At 41.0% G+C, this 21,087-nt stretch overlaps 1 protein-coding gene and 1 long non-coding RNA gene across 3 annotated transcripts in view; one reads left to right on the forward strand and one right to left on the reverse strand.

The window, feature by feature from the left end:
* The window catches only part of ca9 (carbonic anhydrase IX), a 108,065-nt gene that overhangs the window by 39,958 nt on the left and 47,020 nt on the right, over nt 1–21,087 (forward strand). The window contains exons 4-6 of one of the 2 annotated variants that reach the window (XM_043687227.1): nt 5,301–5,443; nt 10,374–10,466; nt 11,961–12,024. In XM_043687227.1, coding sequence (XP_043543162.1) covers nt 5,301–5,443; nt 10,374–10,466; nt 11,961–12,024 — 300 coding nt within the window. The remainder of the gene's footprint in view (nt 1–5,300; nt 5,444–10,373; nt 10,467–11,960; nt 12,025–21,087) is intronic. The other variant, XM_043687237.1, reaches the window with a different exon arrangement.
* The window catches only part of LOC122548504, a 20,674-nt gene continuing 9,728 nt past the window's right edge, over nt 10,142–21,087 (reverse strand). Inside the window, exons 2-3 of the long non-coding RNA XR_006311254.1 lie at nt 15,672–15,824; nt 10,142–14,126 (exon numbers count right to left, since the gene is read on the reverse strand). This is a non-coding gene — a long non-coding RNA (uncharacterized LOC122548504). The remainder of the gene's footprint in view (nt 14,127–15,671; nt 15,825–21,087) is intronic.

Here is a 21,087-nt window from a genome sequence, read left to right on the forward strand (position 1 = left end):
CTTCAGGCTCTCTGCCTGTATTCCTGATGAAGGGCTTTTGCCTGAAACGTCGATTTTACTGCTCCTCGGGTGCTGCCTGAACTGCTGTGTTTTTCCAGCACCACTAATCCAGAATACTTCCCAAGTCTCTTGTAGATTTGCACAGTTGTGCTCTCTCTGTCTCTGTAGGACTGCAAAGCCTCACATTCCCTCATGCTCTCTCTCTACACACAGTCAGTGGGTCTCTGCCTTTAGTCATGCTGGTTTCCTCAGGAGGCCCAAGAGGATCCAAGAGAGAAGTCTGCAGGTGGACCCTGTTTTTACAGCTTTTTGGATAGTTTTCTGGGTCTTTCTATAGTTCTGACCAATCAGGGAGACTCCCCTATTTGTTTGAAACATATCCGTCATTTAAATGGCATGTTTGTGTAGCAAGACCCAGTGCCTTTCTGTCTGTACTCACCTTTAGTGGATAAGTTATTGGAGATATATCTGCCCAGGATAATACTTGCTTTTTACATAATGCTAATATCATTAGCACCTGGCTATTGAGTTTGCACTGTGTCTGGTGTGAGAGCTTTTGTGATATCAGATTTTCACTTAGTCAATGTACACAGCATCCCTTGCTGTTTGGCCAAGTTAGCAATCTCTCTGTTTTAACAATGAATAGGCTGCTACATAATGCATTCACAAAGTAAGACACTATGTTTTAAGAGAATGCTGGTTTGGCAAATATAAGGGGGTAATAGTTCTGGAAGGGCTGTGTCATTATTCAACTTAGAGGGTATAAATTAATGTATAAATAAAATGAATTTAGATGTATTACTTTAAACAGAGTATTTTGATAACTTTTGCACAGATATTTGGTTAATGAAAAGGTAAGATTCAAATTAGTTTGTTCTTCTTAGGTCGACATATGAACAGAAATAGCTCTTCAATCTCTTGAGCTTCTTTCATTATTCAATTACCGAATGCCAAAACTTACATTTTTTTCCCCAAGGCCTTCATACACTTCATACACTTAGCTAACAAATATCTAATAGCCTTTTACATGCCCATTGGTACTTCATGGTTGTGAATTAAAATTCATACTCTGAGCAAATGTGATGCGCGCTTATTTGATTGTTGTAGGTCAGCGGTTTGTTTTTATGAAGAAGCTATTTGTTTAAATGATTTTCAAGTCCCTCCAAAGTGGCAGACAGGAACAGGAAATTCCAAGTGCATTACTCGTTATGAGAGTCAGTGCCATTTCCTTTCCACTGCTATACAAATGGCAGATAGAACAAGTATCTTTCTTAATAAGTGTCCAATTGATACTGTAGCCAGCAGTAATCGATTGGCTTTGGCGGAAACCTCTTTGTGGCTGAATAAATAGAAACATTTTAACTGCATCCATCAGATTTACCTATTTTAAAAAGTGAAACAAAAGCAAACAGTTCTCAAGAAGAGTTACTGGTTCTCAAATGTTAACTCTGCTTTCTCTCCACAGATGCTACCAGACCTGCCGAGTCTCTCCAGCAATTTCTGTTTTTGTTTCAGATTCTTCTACTTAAATATGGTGGAGAAATTTAGAGACATTTTTGTCATTTTAGTGCAAAAACATGAGCTATTATTCAGATCATTCGTCTGGTTACTTTGTAAAGTGAAAAGTGCATGGTCTTCTCACACTCCACTAAGCATTTCCAAATCCCTCCCCTATTAGCGCCATCACATGAGCAGTTTTAGTCATAGTCATAGAGATGTACAGCATGGAAATAGACCCTCCATTCCAACCTGTTCAAGCCGACTAGATATCCTAGCCTAATCTAGTCTCATTTGTCAGCACTTGGCCCATATCCCTCTAAACCCTTCCTATTCATATACCCACCCAGATGCCTCTTAAATGTTGCATTGTACCAGCCTCCACCATTTCCTCTAGCAGTTCATTCCATACACGCACCACCCTCTGTGTGAAAAGGTTGCCCCTTGGGTCCCTTTTATATCTTTCCCCTCTCACCCTAAACCTATGCCCTCTAGTTCTGGACTCCCGAACCCCAGGGAAAAGACTTTGTCTATTTATCCTATCCATGCCCCTCATAATTTTGTAAACCTCTATAAGGTCATCTCTCAGCCTCTGACGTTCCAGGGAAAACAGCCCCAGCCTATTCAGCCTCTCCCTATAGCTCAAACCCTCCAACCCTGGCAAAAACAACCTGTATGAAACTAAACTGCCAACTGCATAAGTTTGAAACTGCTTCATACACAAGATTAATCAAAATATGACTCCATAATCAAGCCAGCTCTTAAAATGACATAAAACAATTACTTGAACAGAAAAGCAAAACAATTAACTATTTTGACAAATGATGTGGTTATATCACAGTAAAATTGCATTCAAATGTAACTTTGCCATTATGATGGTCTAACTGTGGTGTGTATGAGGGAACCAAATGATTGTATGTATCTACCTCTGGTAGATAAAGAACACTTTTTTTTCCAAACCACTTAAAATTCTAACTGCACCAATTCTGAGCTCATCTCTTAAAAACACCTTTCCACTTAATTTCAATATTGATGTCCCTTTCTCTACTAATCCTCACAATTTCCCTATTTCTGCAGCAGTGAAACCTCCAATTTATCATGAGCACCAGGTTATAAAATCAATAATTTCATGTGGGACATGCTTGAGAAAAAACAATAATTCATAATGTATTGAAAATCTTATTTTTGTGAATATCTGTGCTGGCTGGAAAATCTTATTACTTGTTTTTAACTTTACCCCTTCTACAATTAGGGGAAGCTTTGTGGTATTATCATGGACTGTTAATCCAGAGGCTGAATATTATAGCATGGGGACCTGGATTTAAAATGCTGCCATGGCATAAGTTGGAATTTGAATTCAATGTTTTAAAAATCTGGAATTAAGAGTCTTATGATGACTGTGAATAGATTGTCAGAGAAAGACCCATTTGGTTCACTCATGTTCTTTTGGGAAGGAAACTGCAATCATTACCCAGTCGAGACTACATGTGACTCCAGACCTACAGCAATGTGGTTTACTCTTAACTGCCCTCTGGGAAATTAGGGATGGGCAATAAATGCTGCCTAACCAGTGACACCTTCATCCTGTGAATGGATTTTGTTCTTTAAAATCCAATCTTCGTGTGTACAGTAGGTCTAGCAGCAGCTGTGGAGAGAAAGCAGAGTCAACATTTGACATCCAAAGACTCTTCTTCAGGTTGTTAATTCTGCTTTCTCTCCACAGATGGTGTCAGACCTGCTGAGTTTCTCCAGATATTTGTTTTTATTTTCAAATTTCTAGCAGCCAAATGAAATAGTTCAATAAAGGCCAGTGACCCATCACCAAATCACTCTTTATTTACATGTGCCTTGTACATTGACAGCACAGTTCTCTCGTTCCTTGTCTAAGTTTATAGTGAGAGCTGCTGTAAATGAGTCAAAATATTGTACAGTGTGATAGCTGAACTAAAAATGGGGAAATGGCATTCCTTGATTCAATAAGCCCTTGCTTCACCTGAAGACACCATGTGCTTTCCAAATCCTGTGTATATCCAGGAAGGTCAACCGTAAATAAGATTTAACAGCGTATTGAGTCAGAGTATTGAGTACAGGAGTTGGGAGGTCATGTTGCAGCTGTACAGGGCATTGGTTAGGCCACTGTTGGAATATTGCATGCAATTCTTGTCTCCTTCCTATCGGAAAGTCTTTTCCCTGTGGTTGGGAGTCCAGAATGAGAGGGCATAAGTTTAGGATGAGAGGGGAAAGATATAAAAGAGACCTAAGGGGCAACTTTTTCACGCAGAAGGTGTATGGAATGAGCAGCCAGAGGAAGTGGTGGAGGCTGGTACAATTGCAACATTTAAGAGGCATTTGGATGGGTATATGAATAGGAAGGGTTTAGAGGTTTATGGGACGGGTGCTGGCAGATGGGACTAGATTGGGTTGGGATATCTGGTCGGCATGGACGGGTTGGACCAAAGGGTCTGTTTCCATGCTGTACATCTCTATGACTCTATTTAACAATCATCTGTTTTGTATATCTCAGATTCTGAAGTATAAATTTATTTCACTGCATATAAAGTTGTGTACAGTGTTATAAAAACTAATATCTTCAAAAGTGTGAAAAGGCTGATATTAAAGAATAAAAAAGACCATTGAAACATTATAGCATGACAGAAGTGTTAGCATGGGAGCAAAGAGGTTTATTGAAATGACAAGCCACGGTTACTCCTGCAGTTAGAATGGAGGTCTGTGTCACCCAGTCTGCATTTAGCTGCACCAATGTAAAAGAGATCACATTGTGAGCTGCAAATGTAATCGACTAGGTAGAAAGAAGTCCAAGGGAAATGCTGTGTATTTGGGGTCTTGGACAGTGAGGAGAGAGGGGGCTAACAGATATGTGTGACACCACCTTCTGCGATTTTACATGGGTAGGTGCCATGTAACACTTCTTCCTAGGCCCGGTGGAGTGTTCACAAATGAAGAACATCACAAGTTCAAAGAGCAACATCTCATTTCCCATTTAGGCACTTTATAGCTTTGAGGTCTCAACAGTGAATTCACTAACTTCAGAAACTAATCATTTTACGTCTGCCCTCTATTTTTCTCATTTATTCTCCCCCACTACTACCATTCCCCACAGCCATTTCATGTTTGTATCTTAATTAGTTTATGCTTAGTAGAAAGGACAAATTCTCTCCCTTTCACACCATAATTTACATCCTTTTTTACTTTTCTCTGCACTTTTAACAATCCCTTGGTCTTTTGCATTAGTCCTCTTGGTCCTCCCCAGCCCCTATCAAATGTTTAGAAAATAATTTATTTTCTAGCATCTTTCCATTCTGAAGAAGAGTCATACAAGACTTGAAAGATGAACTGTTTCTCTCTCCACAGATGCTGCCAGACTGGCTGAGTTTCTCCAGCATTCTGTGTATTTGTTTCTGCAGTATTTTACTTGATAAAATTATCTTGTTGGGCTAGACTGCCTGTTTCTGGGCTCGAACCTCTAACCTTTATGTAAGAATTTGCTAATGACTCCTAAACATGAGAATGAATTGTTTGTGAACATTTTCTAAGTTCTGGGAAATATTCTTTATTTCAACACAGCAACTACCTTGTTCATGATTTTTTTTTTCTGATTACAAAGACTCACCATCCCAAAATACCTGTGATACTAAGGTGGACCTGTGTGGAATATAACGTGCGGCACCGGTTTGTGCTGCTTAGTAATGTTGATTGAAATTGTAAGAGAACATTCACGTGATTCCATCTGGTTTAATATAAAAGGACAGTAACATTGTTGCACTTTTTGTTTTTTTCTCAAGTTCAACTTTCACTCCCAGATTCAATGAGCATAAGCGGTGGTTTCACACAGAAATATCTCGCATCTCAGCTGCATTTTCATTGGGGATCAGAGAGCACTCCAGGATCTGAGCACACAGTGGATGGTACCCAGTATGCTGCTGAGGTAATACTGTTGGCCTTTGTTGATTTTACTATGCAAAAATTGGTGATTATTTTGTTGATTCATTACAGTTTCAATAATTATTTTTCATTTGGATTCATTTTAAAGAAAAACGTCTTAAAAATTTAATAATTTTTTTAGTTATGGGCTATACCACAACTGGATAAATAAAAGAAAACCATTGCAGCATGATGTTGTCATAGAATCCACATTGAGGCTCACTGCCTTTATTCCTGATGAAGGGCTTTTGCCCGAAATGTCGATTTCAAAGCTCCTTGGATGCTGCCTGAACTGCTGTGCTCTTCCAGCACCACTAATCCAGAATCTGGTTTCCAGCATCTGCAGTCATTGTTTTTACCTCATCTTTAGACTGTGTTGGAGGAAACTGCAGCACCCAGAGGAAACCCATGCAGACTTAGGGAGAACATTTCCTGAGGCTGGAATCTAACGTGGGTTCCTGGTGCTGTGAGGCAGTAGTGCTGGCAGCATGATGTGTGGGTGGCACGGTAACTCAATGGTTAGCACTGCTGCCTCATAGCACCAGGGACCCGGGTTTGATTCCCATCTTGGGCAACTATTTGTGTGGAGTTTGCACATTCTCCCAGTGTCTGCATAGGTTTCCTCCCACAATCCAAAGATGTGCAGGTCAGGTAAATTGGCCATGCTAAATTGCTCGTAGTTTTAAGTGCATTAGTCAGGGGTAAATATAGGGTTGGGGAATGGGTCTGATGGCTTTTTGGGCCAAAAGGTCTGTTTCCATATTGTGTGGAATCTAATCTAACCATTGAGCCACAGTGCCAACTGCATCTTCCAAAGATGATGGTCTTTGAAAGATGTTATTTCTGTGCCAAGTGCCCTTTGCCAGTTGTAAGATGCACCATGGTTGCTACCATGGTCAATGGTCATTGAAGATTGATAGTTAATATTGGAATAATTCCTCATTGACCATTTTAACAGGTGCTCAAAATTACAGTCTGGAATATGACAATTAATTACATTCAACCTTGCTTTAGCTAACAACATCCTACTGCACAGGGCACATTAATCTGAAGCCCAACATCATACAGCATGTGCAGGGAATCTGTAGGGCAAGTCTGAATTCCATGTTCTTGTTCTGTGATGTGATTTTCTGAAAGAACTCAAGGTGTCACAAACAAGAAGAATATAGGTCTTGTTTCCCCCTTGATTGTCAAGATGGCTAACCTCAATATGAAGTAAGCAACAAGTTCTAACCGGGAGGAATGGTTTGTGTGCATTTTTTGTTAAAACGTTATTTTTTGCATGTGCAAACTGCAATTTAAGAAATTGATCTATAACTGAATTCAACATGCAGTGAAGTATTGCTTACTATTTTATGCTGAATGTCATTTAGTTTTTTTGAAATTTAGGAACTTTTTAAAAAGCACTATTTGAAATTTATTTGTCTTGCACGCATTTAAGACAGTTCACAAGAATACCAGACGTACATTTTTTATATTGCATGAGAAGAATGTGCGAATGAGCTGGCAGGCTGACTCTGGCAGAGTATTGCCATAGAGAATGGTCTGTATTCAATTCTGTAATGAGAGTGAATCTAAACAGAAGAAATGACAATGGTACGAGAAGCGTTGGCTATAGACTGGGGAGCATTACTAAAAGGGATGACCATGAAAAGGCAATGGCAAACATTCAAAGAGCGTGAGTAACCTACAAAACGTGTTCACTCCTCCCTGGTGCAAAGCCTGTAAGGTAGCCAAACCATGGTTTTCAAGAGAAATTAGAAAGTATTAGACCTAACGAAGAGGAATCCACATTGGCCAGAAAAAAAACAGACCTGAGAAGTGGGAGCAGTTTAGAATTTGAGAGAGCAGGATAAAGGAGGGATTGAGAGAGGGAAAATAGAGTATGAGAGTAAGGCTGCGGGGAGCAAAACAAAACTGCCTGTAAAAGTTTTCTTGTGAGAAGAAAAAAGATTGGTGAAGACAAAAGTAGGCCCTTTATGGTCAAGCAGGGGAATTTCTAATAGGGAACAAAGAAATGGCTGACCAACTAAATCGATTTGGTTCTGTGTTCACAAAGGAGGACACATATAATATACCAGAAATATTGGAGAACGCAGGGTTTAGTGAGCGAGGTGTTAAAGGAAATCAGGATTAGTAGGTAAATGGTGAAGGGAAATTTAGATTGAAGCCTGAATTCCCAGGCCCTGATAATCTACATCTCAGAGTATTTAAGGAAGTGATCTTAAAAATAGTGAATGCATTGGTGGTCATCTTTTAAGATTCTATAAACTCTGGAAAATTTCCTTTCGCTTGGAGGTTAGCTAATACAACCCCACTTTTTAAAGAGTGAGGTAGAGAGAAAACTGGGAATTATAGGTCAGTGGGTCTGAAATTTATAGTGGGGAAAAATGCTAGTGTCTATTATTAAAGATTTAATAACAGAGCATTTTCGGGGGGAGGAAGTGGCAGGATCAGACTGAGTTGGCATGAATTTGTGAAAGAGAAATAATGCTTGACAACTTTATTGGAACCCTTTGTGGATGTAACTAGTAGGGTTGATAAAGGGAAATCTCTGGATATGGTTTATTGGACTTCCAAAAGACTTTTGACAAAGTCCCACATAACAGACTAATGTATAAAATGTAAAGCACACATGCTTGGGTTGGTATATTGAGATGGATAAAAAACTGGTTGGCAGACAGGAAACAAAGTGTAGGAATAGACAGGTCTTTTTCAAGTGACAGGTAGTGACTAGTAGGTACTGTGGGAATGTAGGCAAGGACCCCAGCTAATCTCAATATATATTAATGATTTAGATGAGAAAAATGTAATATTTCAAGTTGTAGATGCTGGGTGGGAGGGTGAGCTGTGAGGATAAGGCAGGAATGCTTTAAGGTGATTTGGATAAGCTTAGCAAGTGGGTAAATAGATGCAGTGTAATGTGGATAAATGTGAAGTTATCCACTTTAGTGGAGGAAGGCAGGTTATTATCTGAGAGAGAGAAATGTGCCCATGTACCCTAGTCACTGAAGGTAAGCACACAGATGCAGCAGTCAGTAAAGAAGGCAAATGGTATGTTGACCTTCATAGAAAGAAGACTCAAGTACAGGAGCGGAGATGGCTTGCTGCAATTATACAGGGTCTTGGTGAGACCCCACCCAGAATATTGTGTTCAGGTTTGACCTCCTTTATCTGAGGAAGGATATTCTTGCTTTGGAGGCATGCAGTGGAGATGTATGAGTTTGTACTGGCTAGGTTTCTTTCACTAAAGTTCAGAAGAATAGGTGGTGGCGCCTAGAAATCTATAAAGTTCCAGAAGGCTATGCAGGGGGGGATGCTGAAAGGATGCTCACAATGATGGTGGGTAGTTCAGAAGCAGGGGTCACTATCTAAGGATATAGTATAAACCATTTAGGACTAAGATCAAGCAATATTTCTTCACCCAGAGTGAGTCTGTAGAATTCACTACCAGAGACAGCAGTCAAGGTGAAATATTGTATGATTTTAAAAAGGAGTTGGATATAGTTCTTGGAGCAAAAGGGATCAAAGGATAAGGGGGAAATGCAGGAACATAACTTCATAATAATGGCAGAGCAAGTTCAAAGGGCCTATTCCTGCTATTTTCTGTTTCTATGAATCAGTTACAGAATGCCTGAATGACAGTTAACTGCCAAGCGTTGTTTAAGTTTAAACCAGGTGTGTTGACCCTGTTGGGTTAAAGAATTACCCTGAAGAAGAACCAAGCAGCATGGGTGCCACCATTTTTAGTTTTCCAGGTATTTTGGCCTTCATTGCAAGAGAGTTTGAGTTCAGAAATGGAGACCTTTCAGTCCAGTTATACAGGCCCTTGCTGAGACTACATCTGGAGGAGAAAGTGAGGTCTGCAGACGCTGGAGATCAAAGCTGAAACTTTATTGCTGGAACAGCACAGCAGGTCAGGCAGCATCTAGGGAACAGAAGATTCGACGTTTCGGGCACATGCCCTTCTTCAGGAGTATTGGATGCTGTTTTGCATACCCAAGAAAGGATATACTTGCCATAGAGGGAGTGCAGCAGATGTTCACTAGACTGATACCAGGGATGGCACAATTGTCCTATGAGGAGAGATTGATTTACTTGCATTGCTGTTCATTGGAGTTTAGAGGAATGAGAGGGGATCTGATTGAAACATATAAAGTTGTAACAAACTGGGTAGACAAAATATAGTGAGATATTTTCCCTGTTTGAGGGGGGAGCTAGAACCAGGAACTACAGTCTCAGGATATATATTCTCCACATACTCCCCTGTGTTTTTTTTCTACCACAAAAGACTATGGAGGCCAAGTCACATGAATATATTCAAAAAAGAGCCAGTTTTTGATTTCTAAAGGCACCTTAGAGAATTGGCAGAAAGTGGGAATATGCCATTGAAATAGACAATCAGTCATTGGGTGGCACGGGGGCTCAGTGGTTAGCACTACCACCTCACAGCGCCAAGGACCTGGGTTCAATTCCAGCCTTGGGTGACTGTCTGTGTGGAGTTTGCACATTCTCTCTGTGTCCACGAGAGTCCCTTCTGGGTGGTCTGGTTCCCTCCCACAATCCAAAGATGTGCATGTTAGGTGAATTGGACGAGCTAAATTGCCCATAGTGTTCAGGGATGTGTAGGTTAGCTGCGTTGGTCATGTAGGGTCTGGTTGGGATACTCTTTGGAGGGTCGGTTTGGACTTGTTGGGCCTAGTGGCCTGTTTCCACATTGTAGGGATTCTACGATGATAATCCTATTGAATGGTGGAGCAGGCTCAATAGGTCGACCAGCCTACTCCTGCTCCTAGTTTAAGTTTCTGTGAAATGTCCTGGATCAAACTCTCACTGTAAAGTAAAGACAATACACACCAGTAGCTAGAATCATTACAGTGGGGCTGAATTGCCTACTCCTATTCCTAGTTCTTATGTACTTCTTATTGCTGCAGATGCACATTGTTCACTTTGCTGCCAAGTATGAAAGTTTGGTCAATGCATCACAGAAAGCAGATGGTCTCGCTGTTCTGGCAGTATTTCTTCAGGTAAAGTGCTATCAAGATGAGGTTTGTTAATTTTCTTTGGGAGATCACTTTTTAACAAGAAATATCCCTTTCAATTCAGTTTCTTTGTACATAGCAGTTTCTTTGTACATATTTTGTCTTTTTCCTGCAATGTTTGAAAGCTATGATCGTCTGTTAATGCTGACATAATTTCTCCTATTTTTGTTGTGCAATTCCACCTTCAGTGAGCCCTTGTTCATCTTGCATCATCACAATTCAACCTGAAATACCACCTAAGTTTTTAACTACTTTGATTCGGCTCATGCCTGTATAACAGGTCCTCAACTTTGCTTCCTCAATTGTAAAGGTTTTCAAGCCTTTCCTCCATCCTCAAACAATGCAGCTCCCACACACTGAGGCTTTGGAACCATGTTCCTCTAAAAGTTGTGGAGCAGAGTCCGAGTATTGGGTGGATCTGTTCTTAGTATGCAAGTGGGAAATAGATAATTGTAGTATGTGGCATTGAGTTGCCATCAACTTAGCCATGATTAGCCATTAAATGGCAATGCAGGCCAAATGGTCTATTCTTGGTTCTAATTCATAAGTTCATACATAACAGAAAATCAGGAGCAGCAGCCAGCCTCAAAAGCAGGTGTCAACAATAATAACTTCCATTAAAAATATTTTTCAAATTTAATATCCCAAGGCATTTCATCAGAGGCATCATAAAAAATGGGCCAAATGCTGACAAAAGGAACGAGATCAGTTGAAGATAACTGGTCAGCATAGACGAGTTGGACCGAAGGATATGTTTCCATGACTCTAAGTCATGTTAACTCTTCACATACAACCTACTCTTAAAGTGTATTTTATTGTCCTTACTAGAAGTTTCAATTAACTTTTCATAATGTTTTTTCTCATTTGGGACCATTTTGCATTAGGAATATTTTTTAAAAAATATGAAATCAAATGTAAAACTTACAAAATATGCATTTTTAGGTGAAGAAATTGTTCCAGGTTTTGCTGCTCCATCTCACAAATGGGTATTTTCTGTACTATCAGTAGTTGATGTCTATTTAACTGCAGCAAAAATAACATTCGCAGTGTTCTGTCTGACAGGGTCTGATAATTGTGGTTAGATAGTGAGCTGACAGATTGGGGAGGTCGGGGACAATACCTTGTTTAGCCTGATGAAAACAATCCTGCCCTCCTAGCCTTCAGCAGTGCTATGGAGATAGTTTACATGTTGATGCAAACTTTCCTGCTTCCATTTAGGCTGCTAACATTCCCACGACCTAGAAAAATCAGCCACCTACACTTAAAAATGGGCTGATGATCAAAATGGACTGGCAATCAAAATGAAGGTGAATGACCTTTTGGTAATAATTAGCCAAGCTAGTCCCCAGAATTAGGTTCAGTATTCACGCTGTGTAGCACTTCACACTGGAAAAGAGCTGGCTCAAGGTGAGTATACCTTAGCTTTTTTTTGTTATGTAACCTCTGACATTTTCCTAACCTAATGTGTTTATCTTGCAGGTTGGAACACAACATAATAAAAACTATGATCACATATTTGATAAACTTCAAGATATTGCTGAAGGTAATTGGTCAGTGCAAAATACAATTGGCCTGCCATATGTGCAATCAAAAGTATTTGTCTTTTTATATTTGAGGAACAAAATTCGAATTATTGTTTTATTGCTGTCAATTTAACTCATCACATTGAGCTGACGTTGAGTCCAAGTCATTCTGAGGTCACAAGACACCAATGACTTTCTTGAGCTTTTTGTCGCTGCCAGGTATCTGACGATAAGAGCCTAATTTCAATTCAGTCAATTATTTCCCTTGGCCAGAAGTGGTCCTACCAGCAGCTTGTCACATCCCTACACTGAGTCCATGTTTTATCTGATTGGCACCAATTTTCCAACTCATTGTGTACATTCAAAATGCAAAGTATTGCAGATGTTTCAATTGTAGAAACACTCTGCAGGTTACACAGCATCAGCAGGGTGAATTTTCAAGTTTGATATTTCAGGTTTGGAGACTTCCTCTGAACTGGAAGATATTTTGGATGAACAGCATTGTAAAAATGATGAGCACAAGTGGAAGGAGATTCTTCTGGCACCTAACCACCCTTAACCTAGCTGCTGGCTACCTTGTTAATTGTTGCTTTTAGTCTTTGTTCCCATATTTACTTACATTTTTTCCACATGTATCTCTGTTGCCTCTATCTTTAGGGCCGTTGCCAAGGTTTTTGTTGCTGACACTGATCCTATCAGTTAATTATGGAGCTAGTTAGCAATATCTTATCAGAAGCATACAATAGAGTTGTGGGAGACCACTTTAGAACTGACGTTCTCTAATGTTAGTAAGGGAAGGGAACACAGCCAATTTGGGTTTTAAAAGTCCATCCAGACTGGAAGTACAAATACTGTTGTTAGACTGAAAGTGTTCCAAATGATTTTTAGTTGTTCATTGTAATGCTTTGGGCCTTAGATGTTGTACTGGGACAAATGGTTTTTCTTTTGATTTGAAAGGTTAGATTGAAACACCAATTATCTGCTGTCCCCATTTTCCTCCTTTTTGAAAACATCGATTTTGTTGATGGGTCATAAACATCAGATTTTTCCACTCTTTTCATGGTTTCATGTACTAACTCAGGTGAACTGGTTTATCTGTGTGTGTGTAAATGATCACTCGGCGTCTGTTGCTGTGACAACAGCACTTTTTACCTGTTGTTGTATGGAGTGATGGATAGTGATCAGTAGAGGCTTTCTCATTGTTTTCCATCACATACCTGACCAGGAATCTTCCTTTGTGCTTGTTACCTGTCTTTGGCATCTGGTGGATGCATTTACCTGCTTGGCCAAATCACTTTGGCCGTCAAGTCCTGGAGTGGAACTTGTATGTGGAACTTGTGACTCAGAGGCAAGGATGTCATCCCCTGTGTTAAAGGACCATCTTATGAGCTATATTGAAAACTACATTGACTTTTTTCTTCCAAAGGGAAGAATAGTGGCTACTATTATGATTTTATGATATTATGATACAGATGGTTGTGCTCACAGCCCAGATCATCATGGAAGCCAACCTTCGATCCATTGACTCCATTTATATGGCATACTGCTGCAGAAAGGCAGCCAACAAAGACCCATCACCCTAGTAATGATCTCCTCCAACCTCTTCCATCAGGCAAAAGATACAGAAATTGAACACATGCACCAGCAGATTCAGGAACCGTTTCTTTCTTCCAGGTTGTTATTAGACTGTTGAATGAACTCTCTATCCTCAAATAATGCTGGTCTTGCTAATGTTGATCTTGCCAAGTGCAAACCCTGTGCGATGTAACCTGCATGCCTCTGTCCAAGAGTTTTTTTCACCATATGATTTGTATGTCCTTGCTTACTGTACAGCGCGTAAACCAAGGTACATGTGGCAATAAATCAAATCCAATTTTAAAAAACATATACAGCTGGTCCTTGATGATCAACTGCAGCCAGCTTCCTGAAATCTCTCTGCAATCCACAAACACCAATAATGTTGGAGTTCTGAAGCTTGCTTCAACTGTACAGAAGTCTGGTGGGACCTCACCAAGAGTACTGTATGAAGTTTGAGTCTCCTCAATCTCAGGAATGATCTTATTTCCTCAGAGGGAATCCACCAATAGTTAACAAGACTTCATTCTGGGTTGATAGAACTGTCCTGTGAAGAGAATTTTCACAAAAGGAGCCTTTATTCTGGAGAGTTTTAACAAATTAGTGGTAATCTTATTGACATTTACAAAAGTCTTTCAAGGAATAGACAGGGTAAATGCTTCATCTCGAACCAGGGTGTACAATTTTAAAAAGGGAATGTCATTTGGGTCCAAGCTGAGGAGAAATAATTTTACTCTGAGGGTTTGGAGGTAAATTCTGTAAGTGATGAGACATTGGGTATAAATGGGCTGCAGTCAAGGCCCCTGGGTAAGGATAGTGCAGTTGCCAGAGGGTTAGGATTAGGGCTCTGTTGAAGTGAACTCAGGTGACGACATTTGATGCACAGCCTACAGAAGAATACTAACCAATGTGCACAGCAAAACACTGGGTGCGTTGGGAAGCTGATCAGAAAGCTATGGTCCAGCACTAACTTCAGAGTATGGACTGCACCGTTTCCAGCCAGGATGTGGTGAATAACTCTGTTTACATACTTTTGGATTCAAGCATGATGCAGAGTCTGGCTGATGTGACATCCCCAATTCCAGCAACTGCAACTCAATGTCTAAATGTTGCATTGGAATAGCTGGCTGCTGCTGTCTTGACTCTGGATTACAGTGTTATAAAGGCCCCCACAGACTGTCCCAACAATTTATCAGTCAGTCCGCGAACAGGTCACTTAGGTCCTCCCAAAGAAGAATGGCTTCATGGAGCATGCCCCTGCTGTCCCTTCTCAGGATGACAGTGCTCATTCTCCCACCCCTTCCATTCCAATGCCCCCATATTTATATTGCCCTTCAGCTAACCAGTCCCAAATTCTGTCACCCCTGATAAGATGGTACAGGCTACAAACAGGCCTTCCAAGTTCACAGCTACATGAAATCCCCCTCCATTGCCATCTGCAGTCTGCCCCTGTGAAAATCAGCAACATTTCACCAGCCTTACTACAGCTATTGTGGTAACACTGCATAGCAGGAAGGCAGCTCACCACCACCTTCTCAGTGGCCAGCCAGCAATCCACACCCTACAAGTGAATTTAAGAACGAGACCAGGACAGGCAGAAAACAAGAACTAAGGAAATGCACAAGGTTGATTACTGACCTCCAAGTATAATATCGCATGTTATCATTTATACACACAGTTTGGAACACTTGTTTTGCTGATGGTTTTATTTTTGTAATTTTGGCCAGCTGGATGGTGACATAATGGGAGCAAGGTGAGGCACTACTCCTGAATTTGGAATTGGAGCTGTAATTCCTCACATCATATTTTCTTTTGCTCTTTCACAGGATTGGCTAATACTGGCCATACCCACAATTATTGCCTGTCCCTAATTGCAATTGACCGGAGTGGCTTAATGCCCATTTTAGAGTTCAGAGTCGTGTGTTTGACTCTGAACCTGGAGTCAACCGTCAGTCAGTCCAATTAAGGACAGCGATTAAAATTACCATTTCAATGTGGGGAAAGCTCTTAACAGAAATAGAGTTGGTCTCCTGTGTTCGCTTTTTGAGCTATGGGCTGTGTAAACAAATGAATCCCATAAGGTGAGACTTACTGGAGAAGATAGCAGACCACAACGAGTGAGACTCCCTCTGGAGAGTAAAGAAGTTGACAACCAATCAGACTTCTGATGTTGTGTGGTCATTTTTGAGGTTGAAGAGAAGATCTGAGGAAGATTGCTGCAAGATGAAGGAGTCTTGGAAGGTGCCTGGAAGGTGAGCACATACATAATTGTAGTTGCAGAGGAGTTGAGGATTAGAATTCTTTCCTGTGCAAGGATCTCATTATCTGGTGCAGAGCCTTGATGTGCACATCAAAATAATTTCCCCAGTATGTGGGGGAGTCCAGCATTGATGGTCCAATGTGCCGTGACCTTCATAAGTCCATGCATTCACAACTCTTACACAGAGAGTTGTGAATGCATGGAATGCGTTGCCAGCGGTGGTGGTGGAAGCAGAATCATTAGGGGCATTTAAGTGACTGCTGGACATGTACATGGACAGCAGTGAATTGAGGGGTGCATAGGTTAAGTTATTTTATTTTACAATAGGATTAATCCTCGGCACAACTTCGTGAGCCAAAAGGCCTGTTCTGTGCTGTACTTTTCTATGTTCTATGTCTGTCTTCATTTGAATGTGCTCTTTTCAAAGTGTATTGCCCAGTGAGATGCAAGATGGCATGTAGTTATTTGCACGATACCACAAATGTCTGCATTTGATGCTTGGAACATATGAGAAATAAAGAAGGTGTGAGCTATAATGAGCTGGAAGGCTATAAACCGTGCATGGCGAGAAGGTTTTAGAATCATAGAATCCCTACAGTGTGAAAACAGTCCACACCGACCCTCAGACCCATTCCCCTCCCCTATTATTCTACATTTCTCCTGACTAATGCACCTAGCCTGCACATCCCTGAACACTACGGGCAATTTAGCACGACCAATCCACCTAACCTGAACATCAGAGCACCCAGAGAAACCCACACAGACATGGAGAATGTGCAAACTTCACACACACAGTCATCCTGGGCTGGAATCGAACCCAGGTCCCTGAGCCACCATGCCGCTGATTGTGGTGTGAGATCTTTGGTGATGAGGGCACAGATGGCTGCTGTCATCCAGCTGGGTAGTTACTTTGTTGTGGCGATATGGGGGTATGGGCTGCCAGCTGGAGAAACCTGTAAGATCCCATGTTGGCTGTCTTTGAGATGGCTCCCATCCTGTATCCCTATCAGGTTAGTGACAGGCTTTTCTCCATGGATCAAGGATCCCTCAGAAGGAGGTCCTGCCCTCTGAGAGCCACTGGCTAATCAAAGGTTGGCTGCACTCCTGTATTCAGCAGTGCTTCCAGAAGCTGTGGTTTCTGCTAGTACTAGTTCCATCTGAGACCTTTGATTGTGGAGGGATCGAAGCACAGCCAAGTTATTGGTTAGGAGGGTGTTGTGGAGTGGTGGGTTACAGGGAAGGAAGTTGACAACAAGGGGAGGACTGAGGAATATTAAAAGTACTCTGACAGCCATTTTCCTCATACACACCTGCCATTGTAAATCCACTGGGTTTATGGCTCCATTCAGTATCCAAGCACTAAGGACTCATTGTCTCTGCCAACTTGCGTAGTACTGAGCTCTCATATTCCCAAGGTCTGTAATGCTGCCCTCTAATGTCTTAACAGTTCTTGCCTCTACCAACTTCTTTCAAGTTGAGAGTTTCAGATGCACACAACCCTCTGGGTGATAAAACATTTCCTCAAATCCCCTCTAAACCTCCTGCTCCTTAGCTTTTAAACTGTGCCCCCTGGGTAGTGACCCTCTACAAAAGGGATTAGTTTCTCCCTATCTACCAAGTCTATACCCCTCAGAACTTTTGTACACTGCAGTCTGATCCCCCCTTTAGGCTTCTCTGCTCTATGTAAAACCACCACAATCTATCTAGTCTCTAGCCCATAAGTGCAATTCCATAAAATTGTATTTCCATTAATTACAACATAAAGTTACAATGGGAATTTAAGGCAAGTAATTATTTTTCAGCTATTGATGCTAATTCCCCTGGACGTTTTGCTGATCTTTCACCAACATTAATCCAGGGATCTGTAGAAAGCCCCATGGAAATTCAAAGCAATCATTTCAGCAAGGCCTGTACATTTCTGCACCTCAGTGCATTGACCTGTTTCAGTGCACTGGCTGCTCCTTCCCACAGATGAAGTCATTTATATGAATTTGACAAGATTACCTTGGTGCTGATATGATTAAGTGACAAATCATTTTCTGAGGCCCTAAATAAGCAGGAGGATAAAACGATGTGTAGGTTACAAGACTGTGCACTCCAAAAACAGAATTTCTCTCTCAAACTCTGGCCAACCAACAGACTTGGAAATCCTATCCATGAAAGACAGTTTCCCAATCAGTTGAAGAAGTGAGGAGTTACTGTCAGGCCTTACTGTCAGGTCTTACTGTCAGTAATAGGCCAAACTAGTTCAAAATGGACAGAACGTCTGACCGAGGGAAAAGGTTGGAGAAGGGAACTAAACTTGCTGTGGTTTGTTTTGTTTACATGCCAATACACTGACAGTTTTTGAGTCAAACGTCTATTCTTTTGCTAGTGTTCCTCATGCACCACTGCCTGTGTGTCTCAGCAGTTTGATGTTAAGTGTATTGTAGTTCAGAATGCTGATGGTAAACGCCAGCATTGCTGCTCTGATAACATGACAGATAACACATTAACCTGCACGTAAAGAACTTTGAGATAAGGGCATTGAGTTTCCATAAAGATCATTTTTTTCTCTCTCTGGTTCAGATACTTGCTGGTTATTTTATCAATTCCTTAGTGAGTAGACTTAAGGATTCCAGCTCAGCCTCCAGCTAAATATGACTCTAGTCAAAATTTACAAGTGTGCTGTTGCATGCTGTCCATCACGACGTCATTCTAAACATGTTGTGTTTGTACAGGTACACCTAGTCTGTTGTAATCGCCATTTGCACCCTGCCCCTCCCCAATTGTCTGTAAATCATCAGCCATCATCTTCAGTATCTCAAAATTTCCCCAGTTCTCTACAGTAGGTTTTCCATAACCACTGACTCCATCTGTCCCCTTGGCAACTCTGAGACTAAATCAGTCTGCTTCCTGTCATGTTAACGGTTTAATAATCAAATGTTTGTCAAGGATTAATTAACTCTGTGAGTTAGTTTATTTACAACAGTAAAACTAATTACAAGGCTAACAAAATCGATTGATTTGCGTGTGCAGCTTTCAGACTCTAAGGAGACTGACAGGAAAATTCACAAGTTTGTATAAGCACAGTAAAGTTCTAGAGTCCTTAACAGGAGAGCTTTCTTAAAGGCAAAGTGCACACCTAACATTTAGTGGTAGGTTTGACTGAGATGCTCATTGGCCAAATACCCACACCATTATTGAGACTACCCATTTGTACCTTTGTAACATCGCTCAACTTTACCCTCATCTCAACTCATTTGCTCATCACCTCTAAAGATAAAAATTCCAATAGACACTCAGCCCTCAGTAAATTTGACATTATCCAAATTCTGCCACACATGTCCTACCTTGCAGCAAGTTCCATTCACTTATATATCTGTTGATCTGTACTGGATTTGGTTAAGAAATGCTTCAATTTTAAAAGTCTCAAACTCATCGCCTATTTCTTCCATGCCACCTTTCCTATCTCTAATCTTCTCTCATTGTGACCTGTTAACCCAGTTGTTAGCCATATTTCAGCTGGCAAGGCTCTGAGATCTGGAATCCTCTGTACAAACCTGTTTGCCTGTCACCCCAATTTCTTTAAGATGGTCCTTAATACTGTTTCCAACTAGGCTTTTGCTCATTTGTCCTGATCTCTCATCATGTGTGTTGGTGTCATAAAAGTGAACAATGGAGATACATGGGTGTTTTTCTGGTTGGTGATCAGAGGCTTGTGGTGTTCCTCGGATCAGTGTTGGGACACCATTTAATTAGATAATGTGGAGTTGTGGACCAAGTGTAGTGTGTCAAAGTTTGCATGTGACACTAAGATGAGTGGTAGAGCTAAGTGTGCAGAGGACACAAAGTCTGCAGAGGGATATAGATAGATTAAATGAGTGTGCAAGGATGGTCTGGGAAATGGGGCACAATGTTGGAAAATGTAAGGTCATCTATTCTGGACGGAATAACAGCAAATGGACCATTATTTAAATAATGAAAAAAATGCAGCATGTTGCTGTACAGAGGGACCTGGGTGTCTTTGAGCATGAATCACAGAAGGTTGGTCTGTCAGTGCCACAGGTAATCAAGAAGGAAAATGGAATATTGTCCTTCATTGCTAAAGGGATGGAGCTTAAAAATAAGGAGGTTAAGCTACAGCTGTACAGGGTGCTGGTGAGGCCACACCTTTCATACTGTGGACAGTTTTGACCTTCTTACTTGAAAAAGAATGTACTGGCACAGGAGTGGGTACAGAGGAGGTTCACTAGGTGGATTCCAGAATTGAGAGTTGGCTTATGAGGAAAGACTGAGTAGACTGTGACTGTACTCAGTGGAATTTAGAAGAATGAGTGGGGATCCTTATAGAAACATATAAAATTATGAAGGGAATAGATAAGATAGAAGCAGGGAAGTTGTTTCCACTGGTGAGTGAAACAAGAACTAGGAGGCAGAGCCTCAAAATAAGGGGGTGCAGATGTAGAAGTGGAACTTCCTCTCCCCAAGGGTTGTGAACCTGTGGAACTCCCCGCTCAATGAAGTGGTTGAGGTGACCTCAGTGAATGTTTTTAAGGCAAAGATAGAATTTTTGAACAGTAAAGGAATTAAGGGTTATGGTGAGTGGGCGAGTAATCACTCATCTTGGTGTCATCTGCAAACTTTGACACACTACACTTGGTCCACAACTCCACATTATTTAATTAAACGGAGTCCCAACACTGCTCTCAGGAACATCACTAACATCTAATTGCCAACCAGAAAAACACCAATTTAACCCCACTCTTTGCTTTTATGACACCTGTACACATGATGAGAGATCAGGACAAATGAGTCCATGAAAAGATCAGCCATGATCTTATTAAATGGCAGAGCAGGCTCGATGGGCCAGATGGCCTACTCCTGCTCCTAACTCTTATGTCCTATAACACTCCTGCAATGTTCCTTGGGACTTAAAGATGCTATAAATCCAAGTTGTGATTATTATTGAAATATGCAGTATATATTGTGTATTTAACTCCTATATCAAGAACCTGGAAATAGAGTGGTGCTGGAAAAGCACAGCAGTTCAGGCAGCATCCAAGGATCAGGAAAATCGACGTTTCAGGCAAAAGCCCTTCATCAGGAATACAGGCAGAGTGCCTGAAGGGAGGAGAGATAAATGAGAGGAGGGTGGGGGTGGGGAGAAAGTACCATAGAGTACAATAGGTGAATGGGGGAGGGGATGAAGGTGATAGGTCAGGGAGGAGGGTGGACTGGATAGGTGGAAAAGAAGATAGGCAGGTAG

Source organism: Chiloscyllium plagiosum, chromosome 1 (assembly GCF_004010195.1).
Source record: "Chiloscyllium plagiosum isolate BGI_BamShark_2017 chromosome 1, ASM401019v2, whole genome shotgun sequence".
In the NCBI taxonomy this organism is placed as follows: domain Eukaryota; kingdom Metazoa; phylum Chordata; class Chondrichthyes; order Orectolobiformes; family Hemiscylliidae; genus Chiloscyllium; species Chiloscyllium plagiosum.